The sequence below is a fragment of the Lonchura striata genome, chromosome Z, assembly GCF_050655825.1.
Source record: "Lonchura striata isolate lonStrDom1 chromosome Z, ASM5065582v1, whole genome shotgun sequence".
In the NCBI taxonomy this organism is placed as follows: domain Eukaryota; kingdom Metazoa; phylum Chordata; class Aves; order Passeriformes; family Estrildidae; genus Lonchura; species Lonchura striata.
The window spans coordinates 54,372,613-54,396,195 of record NC_140740.1 but is presented as its reverse complement, the minus strand read 5'-3'; the positions used below and the strand labels follow the sequence as shown (position 1 = coordinate 54,396,195).

Sequence of the window (23,583 nt, the reverse complement as noted above, 5' to 3'; positions counted from 1 at the left end):
TTGCAATATTTTATACTTAACCTTTTAGCTGGACATAAACCAAGCCATTCAAACTGCTTACCATTTGCCTTGTTCATTTATAAACTGTTGAACTGCATATCCAAACTGCTCTCTTGGTGGACCAGAAAATATTTTTGCTTCCAGGAGCCCAACATTGTAGGCTTCACAGCAGTTATGAAGAATGCCTGTTAACAGAAAGATTATAACAGAAGCAATTAAAGAAGAATTTTGATCCCAGTGAAAAAGTCTCTTCATCTGCGACAGCTCCCCCAACAGAAGAAAATAAATACAGCCTTTGACACATGCTTGAAAAAACAGCGATATTGCTACAGTACCCTGGCCATGTGAAATGCCTCTGTAGCTCTCTTTATGTGTGTTGCATTACTGTGGGCAGAGATCAGTGACTCATTCACTGTTTGGCTTAACAAAAGTTGCAGCGTTACTAATGGGAATGTTTTAGCTGAATGGAGACAAAATGTGTGATTCAGACGTCTGTTATCCTCCTTTACCTTCAGGCATGAGTTAAGCTTATGGCACAGCAAATACATCAACAGCCTGCTGAGGTACACTAGAATCACAGAATCTTTTAGGTTGGAAAAACCTTGCTGACCCACTGCCAAATTCACCAATAAATCATGTCTCCAAGTGCTACAGCTAAATATCTTTTAAAAACTCCCAGGGATGGTGATTCCACCACTTCAGTACTTGACTTCCTTTTCCAGGAAGAAATTTTTCCTAATTTTCAGTTTAAACCTTCCCTGGTGCAACTTGAGCTCATTTCTGCTTGTGCTATTGGTTGTTACCTGAGAAAAGACACTGAGCCCCACCTGGCCACAGGCTCCTTTCAGGGAATTGTAGAGAGTGATAAGGTTTCCCCTGAGCTTCCTTTTCTCCAGGATAAACACCCCCAGCTCCCTCAGCTGCTCCTCACAGGCCTTGTGCTCCAGACCCTTCCCCAGCTCCATTGCCCTTCTCTGGGCTCATTTCTTGCAGTGAGGGGCCCAGAGCTGGACACAGCACTTGAGATGTGGCCTCACCAGTGCCCAGTATGTAATGAACAGAAAAGCCTCCCTGGTTCCCATGGCAATACTAGGATGACTGCTGGCTTTAGCTGAGTACTGATACTGAAATGTTCATTAGCTAATTGCTCTGTTTGTTTACTCTAAAATACCTGGAGATCACCTGTCCCCACCCCTCCCCCCCCCCCCCCCCACTCCCCTGGCCTTCTAGGACTAAGATGCAAACAGGGGAACATGGGAGAGTGTTTTGGGGGATAAAGACACCCCTAAATGGAGAACTAAACACAGTAGAGGAGGCTGGACAGGTGCCCTGGCTGAGGAAGAGGGAAACACATCCCCTGCCCGATATTTGACCTGTCACCATCACTACAGAAGAACAGACTGGAGTGGGCTGTGGGAAGCAGGAACGAAGAGGCAGACCTTCCTGGTGTTACCGCAAGGAAAGGGGAGGGGACAGCTGCTGATCGCAACTTCAGCAACAGGCTCTGCACACCTCCTCACCCTTCGGCTACCTGGAAAAAGCTACCTCTGCCCAGCAGATCTTTTTAATAAAGAGCTGAACATAATAAAGGCATTAGCCCTGTTCTTTTCACAGCACAGGGGGACAATCCCTGCCCTGGTCCTGCTGCCACACCATTGCTGATCCAGGCCAGGATGCCATTGGCCTTCTTGGCCACCTGGGCACACCCTGGCTCATGTCCAGCTGCTGTCACCAGCACCCCCAGGTCCTTTCCAGCCACTCTGCCCCAGCCTGTGGCACTGCCTGGGGCTGTTGTGACCCAAGGGCAGATCTGGCACTTGGCCTTGTTGAACCTCACAGCACTGGCCTCAGCCCATCGATGCAGCCTGTCCAGATCCCTCTGCAGAGGATGTGCAGCAGATCAACACTCCCACCACTCAACTTGATGTCACCTGAAATCTGACTGAGCATGCACTTGATCCCCTCATCCAGGCAATGGAGATATCGAAGCAAAACTGAGCCTTGGAACACCACTTGTGACCATTCACCATCTGGGTGCAATTCCATTCACCTCAACATTTTGTGCTCAAACAAAATGCCCTGACTGTATCTGCTCATACTGTTTATATTTGAGTTTGCAGCACTGGAATAAAAATGAGATTATCAGATGCATCATAAAACCTAAATTTTTGAGTAATTTCATTATCATGCCAGAAGCTTTTGTTTTCAGTCCAAACAGTCTGAACAGTTGTCCAAACAGGAAAACTTAGAACTATAAACATGCAAGGTAGAACAGCATTAATAAATTGTGACATTTAACATTGTAGTTCTACTTAGCTGTGGTTTTGTTCTTAATTGCTTTTCCTTGGTCACTTATGTGCCTGGGTATAATGGTGTGCCATTCCATGCCATTTTGGAAGGAACTGGCTATGTAAACTGGGGACAAAATTGATTTTATAGGACATGGGAGTCCACTCCTCATTCACAAAGGGCCTGATCTTTTTCTGGTCAAGAACTATAGGTGGATACCTAAGAGAATAAGCACTGGGAAGGCTGCAGGGAAAAGACCAGACTCCCCTGAGGGACTCTGCTGTGAGTAGGTAACTCCTTCCCCACTGTGGAGGTGGAAGAACTGAGACAACAGTGGGATTCCAGGAACAAGCTACAGCCCAATGGAGGAACACCTCAGAGCTCCTGAAAAGTGTCCAAAAATGGCAACGATGGAAGAAATCATGACTTGTGATTTCATTGTGCAGCCACTCCCTGAGGTTCCTAGATGAGGTAGGTTCACAGAGCTGCTCATGGGTTAAACAATGTCCCTCATGTTTCCCCTCCCTTCCTGTGTGCCCAGACAGAATGAGTTTTATCTGCTTTACACACAAATATGCTTCACCACGATTACTTAGTATGAGTCATTGTGTAGTAAAGAAGCAGCCTTTCCAATAATCCTTACAACAAGGATACTTTAAGGAGAGATGCCATCTTAAAAATATAATCTCAAATTCTAACCATTTCTCTAGTTTTGATGGGAGCTTACTGTTGGTATCACTATCTCCCAGGTCCCATGAGCAGTTTTGGAAGAGAGGTTAACAGGGTTTATATCAGCATGGAACAGTCCATCACAATAGCTGAATTGTAATAGTAAGAATGGTAATAAAATCATAGTGAAAATATTAAAATCACAGGTTTGCAGGCAAAGTTTATGACCTGTAAAAAGTATATTTTGTACCCCTGCCCTCACTATTCAAAAAAGGAGGATCTCTAGCGGAAGACTAAATACAACTCTAGAGTTACCACTTTTTTACCACAAACTCAAACAGGAAATCATATATTAGTTATCTCAAACAACCACATCTACAGTCAGCCTCTGGAAAGCAAGAAGTCACCCACTGCTAGAAGTATAGTTCCTGGAGAAACATCCTTAGAGATAAATATATTTCTTGAGTCAAGCTATTTAAGACTGGAAAAGAGAATGTGTACAGACTGATTACCTTGTTTTGCAAGTCTTTTGACACTAAACACAACCTCATATAATCACAGTTTATGTCTGGGTTATGAGGATAAGGAAATGGTGTATTGAGATAGTAATCAACAATTACCAGTAATTCCTTTGTGATCTAATATACTTGTATTTTATAAAAATATTTTTTTCATGTCATTCCCTGTTTTTTTTTTTTTTTTTTTTTGTGTCTGTTGTTAAATTGTATTATCCTCAGTCAGAAATCAAGCATAATATAGCAGTTTCCCACTCTCAAGAGAATAAACAAGACTATACCACAGCATCATCCTGCATGTAAATACTGAAGAAGAACCCTCCACATTTTATGTTGTACATGAAAATAAACCCTGGCTTTCAAACTTGAAATATGGAAGCAATCTAGAATAATAAACAGTTCCAATCTGACCCAAAATCCAGTGACAATTTAGAGAAAAACTCTTGAATCTCTGGACTGTTACACACTTAATGTCAAATCACACTGCAAACCAAATGGTAACACTGCTGAGTGCACTGGAAAACTTCGGTGCAAATACATGGAAGATGTTTCTAATTTGTGTCCAAGGTGAGTATGACAGCCAACAGCCTGAAGGAGAGGTCCTATGGTTCAAATTCCTCTGGGGTGCTGTAAAAAGTCAGATGGGGTCAGCAAAATGTGTGGTTGGTTATATGTTGCCTGTTCATCTTCTCCCTTGACCACTCACTACAGTGTCTAACATCCATCCATGAACCTCCCATGACTCTCTCTGGTCCTATTTTCCCCAAGATGGGGACTTATTCCAAGGAGCAAGGGCATTGCCTGTCCCTGCACTGGGCAGCTTCAACTACCTGTAGCTCCCCTGGGCTTCACCACAGCTTACTGAAGCAATGTCCTTTTTCTCTTCCCATGGTGTGACACAGGCCTTCTTCTCACTGAACTGTTTCACCTGTCCTTCCTTCCCATTTACCACTGGGGCTTGATTTTATTATTTTTAATCATTTGCACAAGTGCAGCATTCAAATCTGCCTCTATCATGTTCACTTTCCAGACAGGCAGCCAGTCAAGGACAGTGAAAAGAGAACAAAAAAAATCAATCATAAAACCCAGCCTCTGAGGGCACACTGTTGTCTGCAGTGTTCTTACAAATCAGCTTTGCCTCTCACCCACAACTGCTTTGCAAAAATCAACGCAGAAATGCTGGAAAACACAATCTGAATCAGCACAACCATTGTTAAAAAAATCCAAAAACCTAGTTTCAGCATATTTCAGTCACATTTTAAATTCCACAGACTTTTTAGATCTACTCCACACAAATCTTAGTTGGCTTGGGCCTAGCAAGTATATACTGGCAATAATATAGTAGGCATTTTTCCTGCCATTTTTCTCCATCTTATAGAGTGCTTGCACTATAAAGACATCTTTTATCCATTTTGCACATCTATCTTAATATAGTATCCATAAAAAGAAACTTAAGTATTTGCAGCCAAAAAAAGAGAAAATTCTAAGTTTCCTTTAGACCTATTTTAAGCCTGTGCAAAATAAGAGTCTCTTACATGTTAAAAGGGTACCAATCATTGAAGTATCTAGGTTCAAAGTACTGTATATTCTAGGCTGGAATGATTCAGGGTCTGTTGCTGCCTTCAGGCAATGAACTTTGATAATTTAAGAATCTTGAAATAAAGAAAACTAGTTCACTATCTGGATTTTAATAGCTTTTGGTGACAGACTTCTACTTTGTGACCTAATGATCATGATGAGAGATTGGTTGAGCAAGTAAAAATCCACTTCCTAACTTCTGTCTGTAAATGGCACTTTATTTACAGTCAAGTAAACAGACTCCATGGAACAAAGGAAGCTAGATGCAAGCCTACAGCTTTTGAAAGCCCCTCTGCAGTCTTCAAAAGGAGCAGCTCCTCTCCACTGGGAAAGTTACTTGAGCAGTTCAGTTTAAAGGGAACACCTTCACTAAGTAGAGTAGTCCCAACACCAAGCTTCAGAAACAGTGCAAGAAAAGATATCCTAAAGGGATAAAAGAAACTGTAAGTTTTCTAATAAACTCCAGTATCTCTCTGTATGGTATTTTTTTTTCCTGGGAATTCCCATGTTTGAGCAACTGCATTATTGCAGTGTGAGCCATGGGAGCTGCAGTGTAGTTATATAGCTGGTTTTATAATTTAACACCAGGATTTATTTTTTTCTCCTAGCAGGCTGAAAAATAATGCATGTTATGACTGGGCACCTTTAAGCCTCAACGTGTGGGAATTCCTTTGTAACTATAAATGACATGTCTAATGATAGCTCTAATGCTTTCTGTTTGTGTCATTCTATTTGCACTACAAGCTGAAGCAAGTTTTAATGAAGTAAAAGCTCATATTAGGTACACCAAATTCGTATTTGTTTTGATTTTGTAAGCAAAGTTCACAGCTTAAAGTGATCAAGCAAAAAATGTATGATAACCATTTGATGTTAGGATTATAATAGCTGTTTTATTGAAACTTCTTATTCAGATTAACATCAAGCATAAAAGCATCAATGGGATAAAAAAATTGAAATCTGATTTTTATGTATTTGATTATTGCATTTGGTGAAACAACTTTATAAAACTCTAATAGAATGTACTGAATGTATTATTAGCCTGTATTTTGTATCATAGGTATCATCATAAATGTGTCATTTTGTTTTCACTCTAAATAGTAAAAATTGAATTTTCAATCACATTTTTCTACATTGCAAAGGTGATGTGCCAATTTAAGATGGCAATAAATTACAAAATACTGTAATTAGACTCAGGTATGCCATGTCTCACCTCTTATTAAAATATCCAGCCTAACAAAGGCATTCTGTTCTGTTATTTATAGCTCGCCATCAAACAGGTCTAGCAAAGACAGTATCAAGAGAAAAAGAGACAATGGACTTTGACCACCAGCCTGTAATGATCCATCACCCACTAAGTTTTAAATTTGTCTAATATTAACCTTGCCAGTAGGAAAGTTTGTCTTTTTTTCCTTAATGTTATGGTGTTCATGTTTTTGCACAACTACTAGCTATAAACCAGAAAAAAATTGTTATATAACCCAGCTAAATAACCTTTTGTCTTTGTGAGTGAGCATTTGTGTCAGTCACAATGCCAGGAGAGCATCCTTGGCAGCTCCCCTCTGCTGGGTAGGACAGCCACAGCTATAACCACAGCACCTAGTGCCAGCTCCAGCAGGGCAGCCAACCCTGAGAAACCCAAACTCCAGGTCATCAGCAAGCTGAGGGATTTGGGGGTAGAAGGGGTAAGCATGTAGTCACTAAAGCAAAGCAAGGCCATGACCTGCCATTATGCTAAAACCATGCACTATGGTTTTTCATCTGTAAGTTATTTTGGGTGGAAAAATGAATCAAGAATACCCCTCTGGATTATTGGCTGCTTCTTTAATTAGTTTCTTAGATTGGCAGCCACTAAGATGCGTGCTGCTGGCATTGCCTTAATTGCTCAGTCTGGTCTTTTAAAAAGTTATCTATTCATTACAGAAGAGGGCTTTGCTTTGCCCTTTATGTTATACTGCTCCAAGAGAGCCACTACAAATTCCATGAAGAAAATTTTTCTGTTGGTCTCATGGATTTCTACCTCCAAAGAACACGCATCAGCAGGGACCTGAAGCCTGTCAGACCCTGCTGAGGACAGAGAAAAGAAAGGGGAGAGATGAGAGAACTTGTAGCTGTTGTTTTCCACTGACTTCATCTCACAGCGGATGCGCACTCTGGTTCAAGCTTTCTCCATTGCAGCAAGGGCTGCATGGTTGGGATGGATGGAGATGAAAGATCTCTGGAGTCAGGTCTCAGGGTACACGGTTTATTGTGGGCCCTGCTCAGAGCTGCCACAGCCCAAAGTAGGCCCCAAGGAGTGGGGATAGGGTGAGATAGAGAGTTCTAAGTGAGGGTCCAAGAGAGTAGGAGAAGCAGCTGGAGCGAGGGATAGGGGAGAGAGAGGGGAGAAGAAGGAAGAGTTTTGTCTCCTGGGAACACCTTAAAGGGGTTTCAGAGGGGGTCGCGGAAAAGGACTTTGGATCAATGGGATTACTGATACATCATACTTCAGGGGATGGTTACAGGTGCAAGATAGACTCTACATTTTTGAGGAAGGAGACAGAACACTTTACCTGACCCTTTGATTTGTCTGTGGGTCAAAAAAGGCAGTTACCTTCTACTAGCTACACCACTCTCCACCAGTGCTTAGCAACCAAGGTCTGCCATCTCAAAGCTCATTTTCATCTCAATCTGGCTTGCATTCTCTGCACTTTCCAAATCCCCCAAAAGGCAATCGTACTTATAAGGCCTTCTTATTTCATCTTACCCAACACTCCATGACTAACATATTTCCAAGGGCTCTCTTTGGGGTAGATTTTCAGCTATTTTCTGTTGTGCCAAGTTACACTGGATCTCTTTAGTTGTCAGGGAACTTGAAAAAGCACTTTTGTCTTTGCCTGATACCCAGCTGGTTATTTTTTTCATCCGTCTGCAAATGTTTGCTGAAGTTGGCTCATAGATTCCAGAGTTAGAGAGGGAGTACAGGCACCTACAGACCCCCTTCACATTATAATCACCTACTGTCCTTGCAATATGAGCCAGAAGGTGGAATGAAGGCAGGAAGGGGAAGCAATAAAGTTATGAAAGAGGGTAGTCAAGTAGTATTTGCTTTGTATTAAATATATTTAGTTTTACTTTACTGTTTGAACAATATTTTGGTTTAAGAGTAATGTTACTCCTTTATTATTCAGAACATATATTATCAGAGCAATAATCCAACTGGAATTACTCAAGTATTCTTACAGAAATAATTACCCAGCTTTCATAATATGTTGTGCTTTGAATGCTTTATTGACAAGACTGTGGAAACATGAAGGAAAAAACAACCAGCATGCAGTTACTTTAATTATTGAATTGCAATATGGATAATGTTCATTATGGCATTCAGAAGCCACTGAGCAATTCTCACTGCAATAAGTAAAATCTTCATAAAAGAAGAAACTCTTTTTTTCCTTTTGTAATGTACTAGTCCAACTATATTGGTTTCACTATTTGGGACTTTCCTACAAATGAACACAAATATAAAATAACTTTTTTATCTGTCTTTAGAATACTCACAAATGGTTACAGGGAATCCAACCCAACATGCAAGGAAAATAGGGAGTACTTATACTTCAATCTGGAAAGGTGTATTAGCCCTTACCCAGTATGGTCAACATAACTGAAAAAAAAGTTCTCATTAGTTTTCTCTTTTATATTTACTTTCCTACTTTCTATAATAATTTTATTCTTCAATATGGACACCCACAGCATGTAGATACCTTCAGCTCATATACTAAAACAGAAGTTTTATAATCACATTTAATTTGTTTTTACTTAAAACTGAACAGACTTACAGTTTCCTATATAGAGACAATGTAATCCTCTACAGGAATCAAAAATAATCAAGAAAGTGATTGGCAAGACACTGCTTTTTATACTGGCAGTTGAGACATTGTATAACCCTCACTTCATTTTCTTTGTCATTGTTTCATATGTTTACAGGAGTTTGAAAAATGCAAGTCGTTATTTTACTACTTCATCTAACTATTTTACTTTCTGTTGTCTTGAGATCAACATTTTCTTTACAACAGCCACAATAGCTCAGGCTTCTTAATAATTAACAGAAATCATAACATTTAGAGTAGAAATAAATTATAGGCAAAAAAGTCTCCCCCAGATCCACGACTTGGAACAAAAGAGAAACAATGCCTCATTTAGTAACAATCCTCCCACCCTTCTTCCTCCCCTTCTTTACAACAAGTTTTCTTGGCTCAGTTGGCTGACTGCTTCTTCCTGGAAATAGGTCAGCTCCCAGCCTGAGAGCCTCTGTGTGTGTTGAAAGCCTGAGACACTGCCTTTCCCTTGCAATGGTTCAGAATACAAAAGCTGCACTGAGGAGTTATCAATAACCTCCTATTAAAGCAGCCCAAACCTGATAGGACATGAATTGTGACTGAAAAGTTGGAGAGACTGTGATAACACAGCTAGGAGCTGTCTATGTTGTTGTTCTAACACTGCTGCAGAATAAGAGAGCTAATTAAATTTATCCACAACTTCATTAGTTAGTCTACAAGACTTGTCTTTCCCCTGATAACTCCCTACTTGTGGCCCAGATACTGCCCTCTTTGGCTGCCAGAGCAGACAAATAAACCACCCATCTGTAGTTAAGAAATCCAGACAACCTACTATACACAAAAGTGTATAGTTATAAATGCTTAGGAGCAGCTCCTGCAGGACTGACAACTTCCTATGAGTTTTTAATAAAGACAGCAAGTATTCAAGCCTACTCCAATTTATTATCTTGGCATGTTTCCATCCATGTTTTCAGTGGTGAAAAGCTTAATTTAACAGAAAATTCACTTAAATTCTATCTTTTTTTGTAATGACATGCTGTTTTTCTTTTATCTTGGTACTAATTGGATTTTTAAACTTTGTCCTTAGAATACCAAAGTTGTTTTTCAACACCACAAAAAGATTAAAAGCATGTGAGGGTAACAAGCTGTACACATACACATGTTATTTATGCAGTTGTCACTGGCCTTCGCAAGTAATGATGATAAACACAAAAACCTTGCATGCTTCCCTATGATAAAAACTGACTTTACAAGTGGCATTTCACTCCAGCAGTTTCTGTTCCCTGTGTCAACATTATCAGTGGTTGCATTTTCTCTTTTTTAAAAACTAGGAATACTTCCAAATATAGTCAGGGAAGCATGAGCCACAGTACAACCATAAGAGAGGAAATGCATGTCACCACATGGAAAGCAATGTGACTGCTATCTGTACACCCTGTATGCCACATTTGCTCATCTCAGCTGCTATGAAAACACAATTGTACAGAGCATGTTTTCACACAGACATCAAGAAGAGAAAGCAACCACGGGTATCTTTACTTCCCTACCCATATCACACTCTAGCCTATATGAAAATTACAGTGTATTACACCATATTATATTGTGTGTTATATCACCGTTAAATGTGACCTGATGGGCAAGACTAGAAAAAAGCTGAGGGACTTGCCATCACCATCCACCCCTCTGCCACTCCAGTGTCACAGCCTAAAGCATTAGGACTGCAGTGGGTCCAGTGGTCGCTCTATCATACCATTTTTAGGAAAGCATGTTTAAGACCCTGTTCCTCCCTCACAGCTTCTGAAGCTATCTGGAAGCTTTGCTCTGCACACAGATGGCCACAGAAATAAGAGAAGCTTCAGCTGTAAAAAGTTTGCTACATCAGCTTCCTGCAAGAAGAAAAACTCCAAAGCACCACAGGATATATAATACAATACTTGGAAGAGCTATAATTATCAGAACATTTGTTCTCCTATGCTAGAAGTAATGACTACTTCTCTCCTTTGATTTTAATGGGAGCTCATGGCTGGGCATCCTGAATGATAGGCAGGTGGTCCTATTCACTCACCTGAAATTGCACCTTAATGCACCTTGAAATGATCAATTCTGGCACCAGATAGTGTCTAGGCAGAATTTAGGCACATTAAAATCAGGAAAACAATTCAGGAAGCCCAGACTTCAGCAGCTGGCTAACCCACAATGAAGGTAAAATTACGTGTCACTTAGGTGTCATTACACAAAGTTGCACAAAAGTTTAGAAAATGAATCAGGTGTAGAAGCACCCTGTTTAACAGTGAAGTATTCTACCCTACCACTCTGATACCACAGTAAGAGGTAATGAAGGATTTTCAACTTATTTATTTTGACTTGTAAAAATTAAGTGATTTAACTAAATAGTTAAGTAACTTATTTTTATGCACAACCAAATTACCACATGTGAATTGTATGGGTAGCTGGTCTCAAAAAGCCAGCTTTGAGCTCCTTCCAGCTATATACCCAGACATTAGGCCACAGGCAGGATGTATCTTTGCCTGTCTAGAAATATTAATATACATCCTGGGGTGAGCTGAGACCTTGTTTCAATTTATGATGTAAAGACTGTTTGTCTGGCTGCTTTGTTGCCAGGTGATGCAAAGATGCATCATCCAAGAGCTGAATCTACATCACCATGAGCCTCAAGGGAGAACTAGACTTATGTTTCCCAGGTAACTCCATTACTTATGAAGCAGCTACCTCTTGAAAAAAAGCTGAACTGGACACGTCTCCCAAAATTCTTCCCCATCCTTGACCTCTGTAGAAGGAGGCACCTCGTGCTGGTGCCTGAGAAGGATAGAGTTCAAACACCTTTGATCCATCTGTTAGCTGCAGGAGTCTTCCTGCTTTGTAAGAAGCTGGCTTTTTGTGCATTTTAAGGTGCTGAGTCCAAGGCACCTAACCCTGCACTCTGGGGCAGGGGGACTATGTTTTAGGTGAGGAAGGGACTGCAGCAGGCACTCTCCCAACCCTCAGCCCACACACCAGACAGGGTCTACCGAGATGCCAGTGCTCAGGTTGGTGACAGGATACTGTAGTTAAGAGTTCAGAAGGAAGTTTTTTTTTTTTTTTTTTGTAAAATGAAGCCATTGTATATTTTGGGGCCAGAGAGAAGGGCCCATGTACATTTAAGAAGAGTTTTCTAGAGATAATACTTGCTTCTACAAAAGCAGAACAGTTGCTTTTTTGTCTTTACAGAGCCAAAGTCTATTGTAGCTCTCAGCTTCTCAGAAAGGCAACTCCAGAGACTCAAGTAGTTTCTTACTGTTCAATATGATGAACTGGCTTTTGGCAGCTTGGAAGGGAAAACAAAAAATAAAATTTAAAAAAAGTGTATCAACTCCCATTCCCCCCACCCAAAAAAAAAAAAAAAAAAAAAAAAAAAAAAAAAAAGGGAAAAAAAAGGATATTTGGCTAGAGTTAAATGGATAACTATTATTAGCAGAAGGACTATGTGAGTAGTACTGCTGGATTTTTTTCTTAGTTTATTGTTTTGCCCATCTTCCTAAAAGTCCTTTCTCCATCATTTTTGCTATTTTATATTTGACCTATATGTATTTCAGGCATGTTTAAATGGAAACTTTATTTGGTGAGCACAATTAAAGAAAGTATTATGTCACTTAATTTTTTTTTCTATGCAGGAAAGATTAGCTAAATCATCATTTGAGGAATTTCAGCTAAATCTGAGTTTAATACATTACATTCAATCCATTCTACGTGCATCTAAAGTACTGCATATAAAGACAACTGAATTTTATATTACACAGTAGGAATAATGGATAAAATAGTTTAAAAATTCATTATTATAGACTGCTGTCATTATCTTATAAGAATTTACTGTAAAGAAAGTTGAATTACTGGAAAATTTTTAAATAAACTGTTTCACTATTCTTTAGGTAGCAATTAATACTCTCTTCGAACAGAAGATTCAAATAAGAATAAAAGCACAGAGACATTTGAGTCACACACCCTCCTCTGCAGTGATACTTGGTAACTATCTAGGATGCACTAGTTGCCTCAGGACATAATACTCCACTTGCTGCTGCTTTGGACAGGTGCCTCAAGGAGATTCTTTTGTGTTTTACTCTCCTTATTGTAGCTTGTTGCTATAAAGAAACCAGGACACAAACTCTTGACACAGATTTGACACTCTTGCCCTGCTTTGATACCTACATAGACATCTACTCAACAAAGAGAATGGGACCAATAAATTTAGGCCTGAATTGCAGTAATTTACTGTTTTGTTCTTTTAGCTGAATATATAATGAAGTAGAATTTCTTACCCAGTGTGCTTTCATAACTGAAGGGAAACTTGAACACAACAGTCACAGAAACTGACAAATTATGAGAAGTGACTTCTGTGCATGTGCAAAGTTAGACATACTCATAGCTAATTCCACTGGTTTATCTGTGTGCAGCTGCCTTACTTCAGGTAGCATAAGGCATGGCACAGGCATTTCCTCCAGGAAGTGCTGGGCTGACAACTTCTAGAAACAGCATCCTTAGCTGCACTAAGCAGGCAGCACAAGCACTAAGCACTGGCACGAGGCATCTGCTCCTCAGTCAGGTAAGAACACTGATCGTGCAACTGGCTGAGATAGTAATTTACCTGGTAATCCAGTGGGTGAAGTAGCCTGATCATCTGCAATCTTATCATCACACAAAGCTTTGTATTGCAGTCTTAACACAGCATCAACCGCTGCCAGCTTTTCTTGCTTAAGGTCTCTTATGTTTGAGACAGATAGCTAGGCAGGCAGATAGACTAGCTGTCAGAGAGATAAAAGGTAAAAATTTAGTTCAATCCTTCATGCCCATCCACCCCTCACTCACCACTCCATCCTCAAACTCCACTATTTCCTCTAGGTATTTCTACTGTGCAATAAGCTTCCTCCCTGAAGCCTGCTGTTGACAGTAATTCCTCCAAGATTTCTTTATTGTCTGTCTTTTACAAATAGCCATGTTATGCAAGAAAATTTTTGTGATTAAGGAAAAAAAAAAAAAAAAAGGAATGCAACTGTATGATATAAAGGAAGAATGATAAACTTGGAAGCAAGTTGCAAAGAACAAAATAAATCAGGAATAAGGCAAGAGTTCCATCAGGGCTGTGCATAACTTCCAAGCCCTTTGCGCTGCCTAACAGCAATTTGAAAGGGACAAAAGAATCCGTGACATTCATCATGTGTGACACTCAACCATGCAGATGCCATTCAGTGGCACACAAAATGTCTTTGCTCATCCTCCATTCAAAAAGTCTGTTGATCCTTGTTCTTTGCCTGTTCTTTTAAGTCCTGAATAATATGCAATTTTCTTATATTTTTACAGCATATATATGTCCAGGAGAAAATTAAATTTTCTCTGTTGAGGATCCTGAAATGCTACTCAGGGAAAAATTCAAAATAACTCAGAATATTGAGTTTATTTGGTAATTCAGAAATCACAGCCTGATTTGGAAGTAATGGAAATGCTTATGTTGACACCACTAAATGCCTTTAGTGTTCACCACCTCCAGAAAACCACTGCAGTATGAGCAGGAAGAAGATTATTGCATACTGCTTCACAAAGATACATACTCACACTAGACTGATAAAGACAGAAGGTATTGTTTGTCCTTTGTAATTCACACTCACTTATTTTTATTATCCTTTTATCAATGCTTTAAGACGGGGTATGTTCCCATAACTATTTAGCACAGATGTATGTCAGTCTTCCACCTAAGGGTTTATAAATAAAAATCCTTCTGTGTTATCACTTTTAAGAGAAAACTAAGGCTCAGACAGTTCTCTGATGTCCTTGATTAATTTAAATTGGAACAGTAGAGCCAAATTATTTGGCTCTAAAAAAAAAGCTTATCAACTTGTTCTGTCTTGCTGCACAGTCTGAAATCCCAACACTGTGCAGTATCACAGGGCCAGAGATCACTATGTGATCTAAAAGCGCTAAAGAAGCTCTAAACATTAAAACTGCTAATGGAAATGTCCTAAGCCAAGCAGATAACATGTGTTGGTATGCAAGTGCATGGCTATGCCGATGAGAATCCAGTCTGTGTCCTGTCTGCATTTCAGCATGGTCACCATGGAAATGGGAACCAGCCTGCACAGAGCCTAACAAAGGAAACCTTTAAATGAAAATAACAACACTGGATAGAGGCTGCACAAGATTTGTGCTGGGGAAAATGAATTGCTTTACTTATCTGGAGATGCAGAAACCCCCTTTTACCTGCATTTATCCTTTTATAATACTTTATTCACACTTAGCTGTTTTGACATTAAGCCCTTACACTGGTAGTTCCAGTTATTAGTCCTTATGAAAATACATCACACAAAGTACATACAAACCCCACTTTCATTCATTCAAAATTACAATAGTGAAGAAAGACCACAATGAATAATATTTATATAATGACTACGAAGCACAATGAAAAAAAGGAGCAGCTGTATTTTACTTCTTTAACTTCTTAAATTAAAGTTCTGTGATACTGAATCAAAAAAGCAAAGAACAATTCACATGTTGTTCCAAAGAGAGGCAGCACACAGTTAAAACTTATTGGTAGGATCTCATGTTGACTTTGACCAAATTATGCACAAATAAATATTAACTGTTAATGTGTTTAGGTGTCTGATGGTAATAGCCTCTATGCTTTCTAAAACAAACATAATACAAAATACAAGTCCTGTAATACAGTATGAATGAAGCCTTACTTCAATCTGCAATGCTGTGAGAGGCAACACTCCAAAAATAATACATAGTAGTGCTGCTACTTCTTGCTACCTCAGAAAGAAGGAAAAACTAGAGACAGGTTTACTTTAAGAAGAGTTCATGTTTAGGTACTCCTTTCATGCCATCTCCAGATTCTAGAATAATTTTTAACATTAACATTACTCACAAATATGATAATAAAACAACAAGGTATCAAAAGATGATCACAAAGAGGGAAAAAGGCAGAAATCAAAATAGGCTGTACAGATTTGACTTGGTCTGCATGATTGCATGTTAAAAGCATCCCAATGTTATCTTCATTTATAGCACCAAATGTTCCATTTCCATTTGCTATTCAGTTATCAGTTTAGTCCATTCTGCTTTGTACATTGCCATGTCCTTTTATGTATGTAATTTTAATCTTAGCAACTTCCTTGTTGATTATTGCCTACATATAATGAAAATAAACATTTAAGTATTTGCATGTGACAGAGGATTTATTTTTCAACACTCAAGTGAAATGAGAGACCATCCTTATCTCCATAAAAAGAAAAAAGTACTTACCACTTTTGGATATCTAGTGATACAGCTAAACCCTTATTTTTTTCACATTTAAAATACAATTTCCATTTACTTCAGTCGCAGCTGTGACTACAGAGCACTTTTGCACACCAAGATGCACTTGCACAACCAGGTCAAGCCAGTGGAAGTGACAGCTACTAGTGAAAGAGACTTTTCCAGCTTTCCATCCTCTGGCCACGAGTTCTGACTGTACCCTATGCCAGCACTAACAAATAAATTGCTCAAGTGAGCAGGACCAGTTTAGCTCATCTCCAAAACTAACCTAGCTCAAAAGGGGGAAAAAATTATTCAAGCAAATGAGTCCCTGGCCTGTTCCTGAGACTAAGCCATAGTGATAGCACAGAGAAACTGGTGGAAACATGCATACAGGAGTGGACGAAATGTCCTTGCAGCGTCAGCTCCACATTCAGGTCAGCTTAACCAGATCGTGAAAACGCAGCTTCAGTTTTGAGAACCCCTGGCTGAGCAAAGAGAAAGAGAAGAACACAAAAGCTCCAACCACATGTCGAAGATTTGATTTAAATGACTCGTCTGAAATTGTACTCAGCTTTTGCGGGGGGTGGGGGGGGAAATAAAAGAGAGAGAGTGAGAAAGAATCCACTTTTGTAAGGAAAACAGAAATTTATTTCTCTTAATCCTACATTTCATTCTCATTCATTAGACCACTTTCTAATTCCAAAACTAAGCAAGGCAGGAGTTCTAGCTGATTATCTGATCACAACATCTTTCTTTGTTCATAGGCAGTGACAGTATGATGTAGTGATGTGCAAAAGAGACAAATTCAGGTGGCTAACTTACTCTGGGCACTTTCCAATTTTTGCATGTTAAATGCCATTATCACAGCTTCTATCCCAATTTAAACAAAAGCTTACTGAAGAAAATAGTTTGTAAGTAGGGTCTCCTATTCCTATATAGGGCCTTACAGCCTATTACTTACAAGAGTTTCTATCATTGGAAACTCTATTCTACACAGACACCTCAGTTTCAGGTAGACCTGTTTTCTCCTTCAGTTTGCCTGGGTCCCACAAAAACGTGAGAATCCATGGCACTCATGTGGTAGACCTGTAGCCCGAAAGCCATAACCCTCATGTTGCTTCAAGTTTTCATTTCAGAATTAAAGAGTTCAAGGGATGCTTACTTCACAGAGTGGAGCTTTTATGAATGCAGTAAGAGTTGTATCATTCACACCCTGGGCTGCTGGAGGAAGGTGCATGTTAGGCTTCAATATGAAGGCTTGCTGAGACAGTATAGGCGAGGTCACCCTGCATTTTACTTCCTTCTCTAGGTTTGGTCTTCCAACACTATCATTTGGTAATTCACTCTGAAGTTAATTATTATTATAAAAAGGAGAACAAGCTGGTTCATCTGAAGCCCAGGAAACAGTTAAGAGCATGCAGTACAGACAGTCAGGAGACCACCATCCAGAAGCAAACTGGAAAGCAGCAAAAAAACTGGAAGCCAGCAAAACTGGCTTAAACAATGATGGATATTGCTTTAGAAATAACAACTTGACAAGTCAAGAGAGAATTTTTTTGTATTTGCAGGTATATATCTAAGACCTCACACAGAAATATCTGACTAAGGTCCACAACAAGGTGGACATAACTTAGAATCTAGCTGATAAAAATGCATTTCTTTCCAGAGGAATACAGTTTTGCATAGACTTGTTACCTGGCCAGATTTAGGTAGACAATGCAAATAGTTCCTTCCTGCCAAATTTCAAATATCTCCTCTGAAGCATGGGGGCACTAGAGCTTTCCAAAGCAAATGTTACCACAATTGAGCCCAGGAAAGCTACACTGTATTTTCCGCTGGCTTCACTCTCAGAGAGGGCTGGGCTGTTTTGGCTCTGAATTTTAAGAACAGCATTAGGAAAAAAAATGCAATCATAAAATGTAAATTAAAAGAACTGGATGTGGCAAATCTATCGGCAGCATGTAGCAACAGAAAAGCTTCCAGCTTTGTTGACCCTGTTAATACATCATTTATTCCTCTTAATGTAATCTATTCCTCTATGCTATACACATTTTGGTCAACATTAACAAGGTTGGTAGCAAAGTCATGCTATCATATTGATAATTCTCTTTCAGATGTCTTCTTCTTACAGCATCTACAAAGTCTTAATGACTTTCCAGACATTAAATTACGCATCAGCAAAGAGTAACCCATTACTTCACTGTTGCACAGCAATGCACCCCATGTGACCCATTTTATTCAGCTGATAATTCAGTAGTTAATATACTGACATAAAATTATGTCTGGAATAACTTGGAATATTTTCTGGAAGTAAAGACTAATTCAGCCAAGCTATCCTAATTAAATTTAAGAACATCACCTTTGAAAGAAAAACAGTTCACTAGAATTCAAACAACTCCAAAATTATTGTGGGAGAGCTACAAGTGTATCACCATAGCAGAACTCCAAAAACACTAAAGAAAAAACTCCCCTGTCCTGAAACTTTCTTTTTGTTGCTATTCCAACAAGATCAAAGGCCTTAGCAAGTATTAACCCACTAATCAAGAGTCATGACATATTTGAAATAAAAATTTTCACAGCTTTCAGATGTATAAATTGAGATAAATCATGGGTAGTGCCTAAAAAAGTAGACCTATCCCACTTCTGTCATTCAAAATGCCAGGGAAATTCTTTCACAATCAGCCCTTATCGCCCGCTTTCAACAGCCTTTGTAAGTCTTAAGACTCCATGAATTACAGTGAATGCTAATGGTCCTGGTTTTCAGTAGCTGTAACCAGGAGAATAATGGATACATTAAGAAAAAGTACAGGGTGGAATGTTTTGCCTACTGCTACTTTTCAGAATTTTTCTTTTTTTAAAAAATTGCCAGGTTGCTTTTGTTCTATATATCACATCACAGGTTAATATTTTTGTATTTTATTTCATACCCTGCAGCCACACATTCCACTGCAATGTACGCTATAGTTACTGAAAGAACAAGTTACAACAGCTCATCAGTGAAAACTCATTTTCATGCTGCCTCTTCGGTGACTTGCTAATTAAGGGTTTTTGAGAGTATACAGTAATATTAAAACTCTAAAACTGCCTGGGAATTTGCTCATGGCAAGTGAATATGATTGCTTATAGTTCCCAGGAAAATAGATGTAATGGTAATTAAGTTAGCCAAGAGAAGGAGGAGATGGTTCAAGTTTCCCTATCCTTGTCCAAGGAGCAACATCTGCCCAACAGTATAGTAACAGACCTAGAGGACTCTTGCAAATAGGAGCAGCATTCACAAAAAGCATTCATCTTCGCGCCTAGAAAGGTATAATCATAATATAATTCTAATTTCACACATCAGATTGTCCCCGTTCCCTCCGTTCCAGCGCGCACACACAGACGGAGTCCCTTTAGGGGAAAGTGAAATCTATGCCGCTCCAGGAGTTCAACCCGCTTTAAAATCGCCGCCGGTGCATCTCACTCGCCCGCAGCCGCAGCCCACCAGCGGCAGCTGCGCGCCCTCCGCGCGTCTCCGCCCGGCCCCAGGGCGGCCCCGCTCCGCACCTCGCGCCCGCCGGGGGACCATCCCTCCCTCCTTCCCTCCCTCCTTCCCTCCTTCCTTTCCTGCTTCCCGGAGCGGCGGGACGGACAGACGTACCGAGCGCGAGGAGCAGAGGCGGCAGCGCGGTGCCCGCGGAGCCCATGTCCGGCGCGCTGCGAGGTCGGGCCGAGGCCGCTCCGAGCTGGCCGCTTCCCAGGGCGACACTGAGCGCCACCTGCTCCGAGCCGCCCCCAAATACTCTTCCTCCTCCTCCTTCTTTCCCTCCTCCTCCTCCTCCTCCTCCTCCTCCTCCTCCTCCTCCTCCTCCTCCTCCACGCCCCCTGCGGTCCACGGTCGCGGAGGGGCCGGAGGGCGCTCCTGCCGTCTCCCGGCGCTCGCTCCGCGCCCGCGGCGCAGCCGGCGGTGCTGTACCCTGCAGGCTCTGCCCCGCTCTCTGCCCCCCGGTGTTACTCACTCTCTGGAGGAGCCCCCGCGCTCGGCCCGCCTGGTGCTGCCTCATGGCTGCGCTGGAACGAGGGCTCCGGCATCGGGACACCCACCACCCCTGCCCTGGGTACCCTGAGCACCCTGGGCACCCTGAGCAACAGCGGTTTGGAGGGCTGGGGATGCCTCTTTTTTCTTATTAAATTGCATATATGATGACACTGAGTCTATGTCTTCTTATTTAAATGAGATTTTTGTAGAATATACCCCCAGCTATGCAAGAGTGAAAGAGAATCCAGAAGCCTTGCCACACAACTGTCTCAAACTTGGCAATGATGGTGAGGATGTATTGCCTAGGCAAAATTACTGCCTGCATTGCTTTAGATGCCAGGCCAATATCCAGGCAGACAAAGAGAATCGAAGCCAGCAAAATCAGGGAGGTGAGGAGGTTGGCTTCCGGAGAAATCAGAAAAAGTTCCTATGCAAGATGCTGTGTAGTTTTCAGTCTACATAGCCTTGCCAGCACTGTTTGAATACTGAATGTGCAGAGTATTTGAGAAATATGCATTTTCTCCATCCCACAGTTCCAGAAAATAGCAAAATTTATGGCATTACCTTTTCATATGGAATGTATTTCATTTTGTGCATTGAATTCTGCTGAATAATTTTAACTTCTTGGCATTAATGTTGTGTAATGAAAAAGACAGTTGGTCTGGAAAACTGAAATAAAAAAGCTTCCTTCCTTCATCGTCCTTGCCATCTATGTCATGGCCATTTAGGTATGACACACTGTAGCTATTATTTAAGGAGCACATGTATTCTCTTACTTGTTTTTAAGCTTTGGAAACTGAGCTATGAATTAAAATGAAGATGTTTGTCAGCATTTGTCAGCAGGTGGTGTTCAGCACGTTTTTTTGGACAAGAGTTTTATACGGACATCATGCAATTAAAGAAATCTCCATGAGGATGTTAAAATCCACTTGATGGAAGTGCAGCAGGGACCTGTCTTTATATAACTTACATTGGATTCTTTCATGTATTTGCTTTATGGAACACACAAGGAGTGTTACCCAACCTAATGCAAGAGCTTGTACATGGACTCACTGTGCACACTGCCCAAGACACAGTTGCTGCCGAGCTCCAAAGCCCTTTCCAAGGCCCTTGGTCAGTCATCACCAGGGATGACTCGCAAGTCTCTGGGAGCACTCTGTTTCCCTTGCACAGTGTCACAGAAGACCTGCAGACACATCAAGCAGCACTGAAGTGCAGATATTGAAGCAGTAACACCAGCTTCAGCACCCAGACTGGTCCAGTGACCAGTGGGAAAATTGTGATGGGAAGAGCAGCCATGGGAGCTTTTCTTTCCATCTGCACTGAGTGTATAAATGTATGTGCCGCTCCAGGATAAGAAAGAAAATCTATACTTCCACAAGGAATAAGAACATAATTAATAAATACTAATGAAAGGACAATAAAAAATAACAAACAAAAATCCACAGCATAGAGAAAAATGGTTTGTTAATAGTGGAATACACCTAGAATTGCCTCTGCCTAAAATAACCTCTGCAGACTAATGTCTCAATTTCCTAAGAAACCATGCCTTTGATACAGTTACATAATTCTTATTATAAACATATCCTTAGGATATGAAACTTTCTTATAGGAGAGTTTTTATATTGTACAATATTTCACCTTCTTTGATTCACTTCAGAAATTTTATACATATATTGAACATATTCAGGGAAATTATTATTTATTATTGTTCACCTATGCCGATAATCAAATTACTCAGAGAACAGTTTGGTTGGTGCTCCTTATCTCTGCACTATAAAATGGGGTCTGATACACACCCTTTGCTGTACTCATGTTTGTTGTTTAATGATGTTTGATAGCACCTTGTCATGTCACAGGGACACTGGCCAGAACCTCTGTATCTGCCTGAGGTAATTTGCAAAGTTTCCTGCGTGGTTCTATGCAAATACAGTGTTCACATTAGAATAAACTATAATTTGTTATCAAGGGCCAAACAAACTTTCTTTTTCACAGTAAGGACTGTGTGAAGCATGTTGTTTGATCACTATGAAAAGATCACTATAGTTTTGCATTTTCAAGAAATAGTAGAAGTTGCAGAGTGAAGATGAAGAAATCTTGCTTTTAAAAGATATTCTGATTAACATATACTTAATGATCAATTTTACAATTTATTCATGTTATTCTAGATTTTTAATGTGATGAAAAATGCTCAAATTAATGCCAACCTTTTTGGAGAAATATGCGGGTATCTCCATTTTTTTTTCATTTGCAAGGGCTGACCAGAGAATTAGAGTTTCTGTGGTATGCTAAAATTAGTTATCTGTTAATGTGTTTCTGGGAGGAAATCTTGGAAAAGTGATTAATTTACACAAAGAAGGCCAAGATGAATGGCTCCAGGTCACTCTTTGATTTGTCTGGAGATGCTAGAGGAAAGGGATACAGATATTAGTTATTGTTTTTAGCAGAAATATATTGTCTATAACAAAAAAATGTTACATTAAGGGCTTCACTGAAGGAAAAAGAACAAGCTACTAAAAAAACCCCTAAATCTATAAAGGAAATGTTAAAATTAGCTGTGAGGATGTAGTTTAGACATTACTAATAATTCATTTGTGAAATAAAACTGGAAAAGTTCAAAAATACACTAATGGCATCTTAGGTATCATATAGGGAATGAGCAGAGAACAAACCAGCACTTTGCTACACTATGGTGCAAACCACACATTTTGAACGTTTTTTGCAACTTTGGTTCAATCATGTCAAAGTGCTATACAGGAACTCTCCAGTCTTGGTCTTGATGCACAGCACCACTTTCTACTCTGGATGTACCAGCATGCATTTACCTGTTTCTTGCTATTTTGACTGAACTGTGTTCTACCCAGCACAGAATGTATACACATATTTCTACCAGTTCTTTATTCAGGTAAGTAAAGCTTAAACCTGCCATGGGGAAATCATATAAATGGGATGCAGTGAAGCCAGTGAAGAAGAGTTCCATTCACCTGTGATATCTAAAGTGAAGTCCTACAGTGGAGCCTGCTAACACAACCTGTGTAATTTCAGGGTCTCTGGAGCAGCTGATGTGCTACTCCAATTGCCAAAATAGATAACGTTGATACAGCTCCAATAACCACATGGACTCTTAAAAATAGTGTTTATCTTTAAAATATTTATCAGATAGGATTTAAAAGTACCCAATGAAAAGACAGAAGCCTTTTTTTCTTTAGAATGTGCCTTTGTTTACATTTTTGACCATTTCTATTTTGAAAATTTTATAATTGTTTTGATTCTTTTTAATTAAAGTCTATAAATTATTCCTTTTTATTTGCCTGACATCAAAAGTTACTCTAGAATTTGGTAGACAATTTTTAGCAAACCTGACTTCCTTAACAATTTCCACTGAATGCCACTGAATTTTTGACTAATTATGTGGGAAATG

At 39.9% G+C, this 23,583-nt stretch overlaps 1 protein-coding gene across 3 annotated transcripts in view; it reads right to left on the bottom strand.

The window, feature by feature from the left end:
• Positions 1-19,938, bottom strand: part of ITGA2 (integrin subunit alpha 2) — a 68,294-nt gene extending 48,356 nt beyond the window's left edge. The window contains exons 1-3 of one of the 3 annotated variants that reach the window (XM_085566544.1): positions 19,785-19,893; positions 13,503-13,659; positions 62-185 (exon numbers count right to left, since the gene is read on the bottom strand). Coding sequence is in view for 2 of the 3 variants with exons in the window: in XM_021553878.4 (XP_021409553.3) it covers positions 62-255 (194 nt within the window). In the remaining variant the exon portion in view is untranslated. Of the gene's footprint in view, positions 1-61; positions 370-13,502; positions 13,660-19,784 lie in introns of those variants that run through there. The other 2 variants (XM_021553879.4, XM_021553878.4) reach the window with 2 other exon arrangements.
• Positions 19,939-23,583: the final 3,645 nt, after the last annotated feature.